This window comes from Oncorhynchus clarkii, chromosome 26 (genome assembly GCF_045791955.1).
Source record: "Oncorhynchus clarkii lewisi isolate Uvic-CL-2024 chromosome 26, UVic_Ocla_1.0, whole genome shotgun sequence".
NCBI classification, from domain to species: Eukaryota; Metazoa; Chordata; class Actinopteri; order Salmoniformes; family Salmonidae; genus Oncorhynchus; species Oncorhynchus clarkii.
Genome location: NC_092172.1, coordinates 35,943,565 through 35,948,440, shown reverse-complemented (window position 1 = coordinate 35,948,440; position 4,876 = coordinate 35,943,565). Strand labels below are relative to the sequence as shown.

Sequence of the window (4,876 nt, the reverse complement as noted above, 5' to 3'; positions counted from 1 at the left end):
GGAGGGATGAGCAGATAGAGGGGGTGGAGGGATGAGCAGATAGAGGGGGTGGAGGGAGGACTGAAATCATTGTGCTGCTCTGAGATCATCCACTGTCCCATTATTCAGTTATTCTACAGCTCTCTGTGTTTCAGCCAGAGAGACAGAGTCTACAGCTCTCTGTGTTTCAGCCAGAGAGACAGAGTCTACAGCTCTCTGTGTTTCAGCCAGAGAGACAGAGTCTACAGCTCTCTGTGTTTCAGCCAGAGAGACAGAGTCTGCAGCTCTCTGTGTTTCAGCCAGAGAGACAGAGTCTGCAGCTCTCTGTGTTTCAGCCAGAGAGACAGAGTCTACAGCTCTCTGTGTTTCAGCCAGAGAGACAGAGTCTACAGCTCTCTGCGTTTCAGCCAGAGAGACCGTCTGTCTGTCTGTCTGTCTGTCTGTCTGTCTGTCTGTCTGTTGCCACATGGTCAAGGCAGCTCCTTCATACTAGCAGATCAGTAGAGTCTCATCTCCATCCTCCTCCTCCTCCTCCTCTTCCTCACTGCTGCTGGTGTTCAGTCCACTAGGCACCCCTATACCCCTCCTCCTCCTCCTCCTCTCCCGGGTTGGCACTTCCAGGGCATGGAAACTCTGACTGTCGTCTGAAGACCCCGAGGGGGATGACGTCTGGGGGGAGGTCAGGGGGTGGTGGCAGGGCGGCTGGGAGTCTGGAGGGGGAAGGACAGGGGGGGTAACGGGGGAGGTGAGCCCCATGGGGGAGTAGCGTCGTAGAGCCACCCCTCTCAGGTTGGCAGCCAGCCCCAAGACCAGCTTCCTGGAGGCCCGGCGAGTGTAATGACCTGTGCTGCCCTCTAGGGGGCACTGCTGGCTCAGTATGCTGGGGGCAGACGTTAATGAGTCACTCTGCTGCCCAGGGGTGGAGAGCTCGCTGAGGGGCAACCTAACCCTGCTACCAGGGATCTCTGGGGAACAAGGAGATCCCTCGGATGGTTCACTGTCAGAGGGGGAGGGTGGGGAGTGGGGAGACTCCAAGGAGGGGTGGGGGGACTGGGACTGTGACAGGGCCTGGGTGTGGGCATGCAGGGCGAAGCCTACTGCTGTAGAGCAGCGGGAGGGGGTCCTTGCTGGTCCCATGCCCGCCATGCCTCCCACCATGCCCGCCCCGCCACCTCCATCCCCAGCCCTGGCTCCAGGTCCCTCCGAGGTGTGGTAGGAGTGCAGGCCCAGAGCCACCTGAGACCCGGGGGGTGTGAGGAGTGGGATCTGGCCGCGGAGACGGGTCCCTCGGTGGAACAGACGGTTCCAGAGGCGCCCCAGGCGGCGGTGTGACGTGGCCCGGCGGGAGGAGTGTCTTCTGATCTGCCTCCGCATCGCTGTACGGATGTTCTGGAGCATGGAGGCCTGGATGAGGGGAGGGAGAGGAGGTAGGGGAGGGAGAGGAGGTAGGGGAGGGAGGGAGGGAGGTAGAGGAGGGAGGGAGGGAGGTAGAGGGAGAGGAGGGAGGGAGGGAGGGAGGTAGAGGGAGGGAGGTAGAGGGAGGGAGGGAGGGAGGGAGGGAGAGGAGGTAGAGGGAGAGGAGGGAGGAAGGGAGAGGAGAGAGGGAGAGGAGGGAGAGAGAGAGGGAGAGGGAGAGGAGGGAGGAAGGGAGAGGAGAGAGGGAGAGGAGGGAGAGGTGGGAGGGAGGTGAGGTAGAGAGAGAGAGAGGGAAAGGAGGGAGGGAGAGGAGGGAGGGAGGTGAGGTAGAGAGAGAGAGAGAGGGAGAGGAGGGAGAAGAGGTAGAGAGAGAGAGAGGGAAAGGAGGGAGGGAGAGGAGGGAGGGAGAGGAGGTAAAGGGAGAGGAGGGAGGGAGAGGAGGGAGGGAGGGAGGGAGTGTACAAATGAAACCAGAAGTTACCTGAGTGGGGATGTAATGATAATGTATCTATACTACGGAGACTGTAGCAGTGAAAGCAGACATTACCTGAGTGGGGTAGTAATGATAATGTATCTATAATACGGAGACTGTAGCAGGGAAACCAGACGTTACCTGAGTGGGGTTGTAATGATAATGTATCTATACTACGGAGACTGTAGCAGTGAAACCAGACGTTGCCTGAGTGGGGTTGTAATGATAATGTATCTATACTACAGAGACTGTAGCAGAGAAACCAGACGTTACCTGAGTGGGGTTGTAATGATAATGTATCTATAATACGGAGACTGTAGCAGTGAAACCAGACGTTACCTGAGTGGGGTTGTAATGATAATGTATCTATAATACGGAGACTGTAGCAGTGAAATCAGACGTTACCTGAGTGGGGTTGTAATGATAATGTATCTATACTACGGAGACTGTAGCAGTGAAACCAGACGTTACCTGAGTGGGGTTGTAATGATAATGTATCTATAATACGGAGACTGTAGCAGTGAAACCAGACGTTACCTGAGTGGGGTTGTAATGATAATGTATCTATCATACGGAGACTGTAGCAGGGAAACCAGACGTTACCTGAGTGGGGTTGTAATGATAATGTATCTATAATACGGAGACTGTAGCAGGGAAACCAGACGTTACCTGAGTGGGGTTGTAATGATAATGTATCTATAATACGGAGACTGTAGCAGTGAAACCAGACGTTACCTGAGTGGGGTTGTAATGATAATGTATCTATACTACGGAGACTGTAGCAGTGAAACCAGACGTTACCTGAGTGGGGTTGTAATGATAATGTATCTATAATACGGAGACTGTAGCAGGGAAACCAGACGTTACCTGAGTGGGGTTGTACACAGGGAAGTCCTCCACCGGAGGGATGAGGCCCTGGGCGATCAGCTGACCATAGGAGGGCGGAGCCTCTCTCTGAACAAACTCCGCCTCCAGACGGGTCATCTGGGTCTCAAATGCTCTAGAGAGAGAGAGAGAGAGAGACGGAGAGAGAGAGAGAGAGAGAGGGAGAGGGAGAGAGACACAGAGAGAGACACAGAGAGAGAGACAGAGAGAGAGACAGAGAGAGAGAGAGAGAGAGAGAGAGAGAGGGAGGGAGAGAGAGAGAGAGAGAGGGAGAGAGAGAGAGAGAGAGAGATATGAGTGTCTCCTGACCCCTCCTGTCTCAGCCTCCAGTATTTATGCTGCAGTAGTTTATGTGTCGGGGGCTAGGGTCAGTTTGTTATATCTGGAGTACTTCTCCTGTCCTATTCGGTGTCCTGTGTGAATCTAAGTGTGCGTTCTCTAATTCTCTCCTTCTCTCTTTCTTTCTCTCTCTCGGAGGACCTGAGCCCTAGGACCATGCCCCAGGACTACCTGACATGATGACTCCTTGCTGTCCCCAGTCCACCTGGCCGTGCTGCTGCTCCAGTTTCAACTGTTCTGCCTTATTATTATTCAACCATGCTGGTCATTTATGAACATTTGAACATCTTGGCCATGTTCTGTTATAATCTCCACCCGGCACAGCCAGAAGAGGACTGGCCACCCCTGAGTGGGGTTGTACACATAGCCTGGTTCCTCTCTAGGTTTCTTCCTAGGTTTTGGCCTTTCTAGGGAGTTTTTCCTAGCCACCGTGCCTCTACACCTGCATTGCTTGCTGTTTGGGGTTTTAGGCTGGGTTTCTGTACAGCACTTTGAGATATCAGCTGATGTACGAAGGGCTATATAAATACATTTGATTTGGTTTACAGTACAGTGGGAGAATTCATTGATTGTATCTATCATAGCATCTTTCACATCCTTCACTAAAAGGGTGACAGTCAATCAATATCAAAGATGGTGGATGAATGAAGATGTCCCACTCAGGCTGTTTAAAAAATGAATAAAAAAAGATCTGTTCTGGTCTGCTTAAGGGGCTCTCCCATAGAAACCAATGAATTAGCAGCTGGGTCTGGTCTGCTTTAGGGGCTCTCCCATAGACACCAATGAATTAGCAGCTGGGTCTGGTCTGCTTAAGGGGCTCTCCCATAGACACCAATGAATTAGCAGCTGGGTCTGGTCTGCTTAAGGGGCTCTCCCATAGACACCAATGAATTAGCAGCTGGGTCTGGTCTGCTTAAGGGGCTCTCCCATAGAAACCAATGAATTAGCAGCTGGGTCTGGTCTGCTTAAGGGGCTCTCCCATAGACACCAATGAATTAGCAGCTGGGTCTGGTCTGCTTAAGGGGCTCTCCCATAGACACCAATGAATTAGCAGCTGGGTCTGGTCTGCTTAAGGGGCTCTCCCATAGAAACCAATGAATTAGCAGCTGGGTCTGGTCTGCTTAAGGGGCTCTCCCATAGACACCAATGAATTAGCAGCTGGGTCTGGTCTGCTTAAGGGGCTCTCCCATAGAAACCAATGAATTAGCAGCTGGGTCTGGTCTGCTTAAGGGGCTCTCCCATAGACACCAATGAATTAGCAGCTGGGGTCTGGTCTGCTTAAGGGGCTCTCCCATAGACACCAATGAATTAGCAGCTGGGTCTGGTCTGCTTAAGGGGCTCTCCCATAGACACCAATGAATTAGCAGCTGGGTCTGGTCTGCTTAAGGGGCTCTCCCATAGACACCAATGAATTAGCAGCTGGGGTCTGGTCTGCTTAAGGGGCTCTCCCATAGAAACCAATGAATTAGCAGCTGGGTCTGGTCTGCTTAAGGGGCTCTCCCATAGAAACCAATGAATTAGCAGCTGGGTCTGGTCTGCTTAAGGGGCTCTCCCATAGACACCAATGAATTAGCAGCTGGGTCTGGTCTGCTTTAGGGGCTCTCCCATAGACACCAATTAATTAGCAGCTGGGTCTGGTCTGCTTAAGAGGCTCTCCCATAGACACCAATGAATTAGCAGCTGGGGTCTGGTCTGCTTAAGGGGCTCTCCCATAGACACCAATGAATTAGCAGCTGGGGTCTGGTCTGCTTAGTTCACTGACTGTATATGAGCCAGAAGAATATA

General features: G+C 52.7%; 1 protein-coding gene across 1 annotated transcript in view; it reads right to left on the bottom strand.

Annotated features, from left to right (window-relative positions):
* Positions 1–360: 360 nt before the first annotated feature.
* LOC139384950 (low-density lipoprotein receptor-related protein 3-like) overlaps positions 361–4,876 on the bottom strand; it is an 88,265-nt gene continuing 83,749 nt past the window's right edge. Inside the window, exons 10-11 of the mRNA XM_071129895.1 lie at positions 2,735–2,867; positions 361–1,383 (exon numbers count right to left, since the gene is read on the bottom strand). Of these exons, the coding sequence (XP_070985996.1) occupies positions 469–1,383; positions 2,735–2,867 (1,048 nt within the window). The 3' untranslated portion in view covers positions 361–468. The remainder of the gene's footprint in view (positions 1,384–2,734; positions 2,868–4,876) is intronic.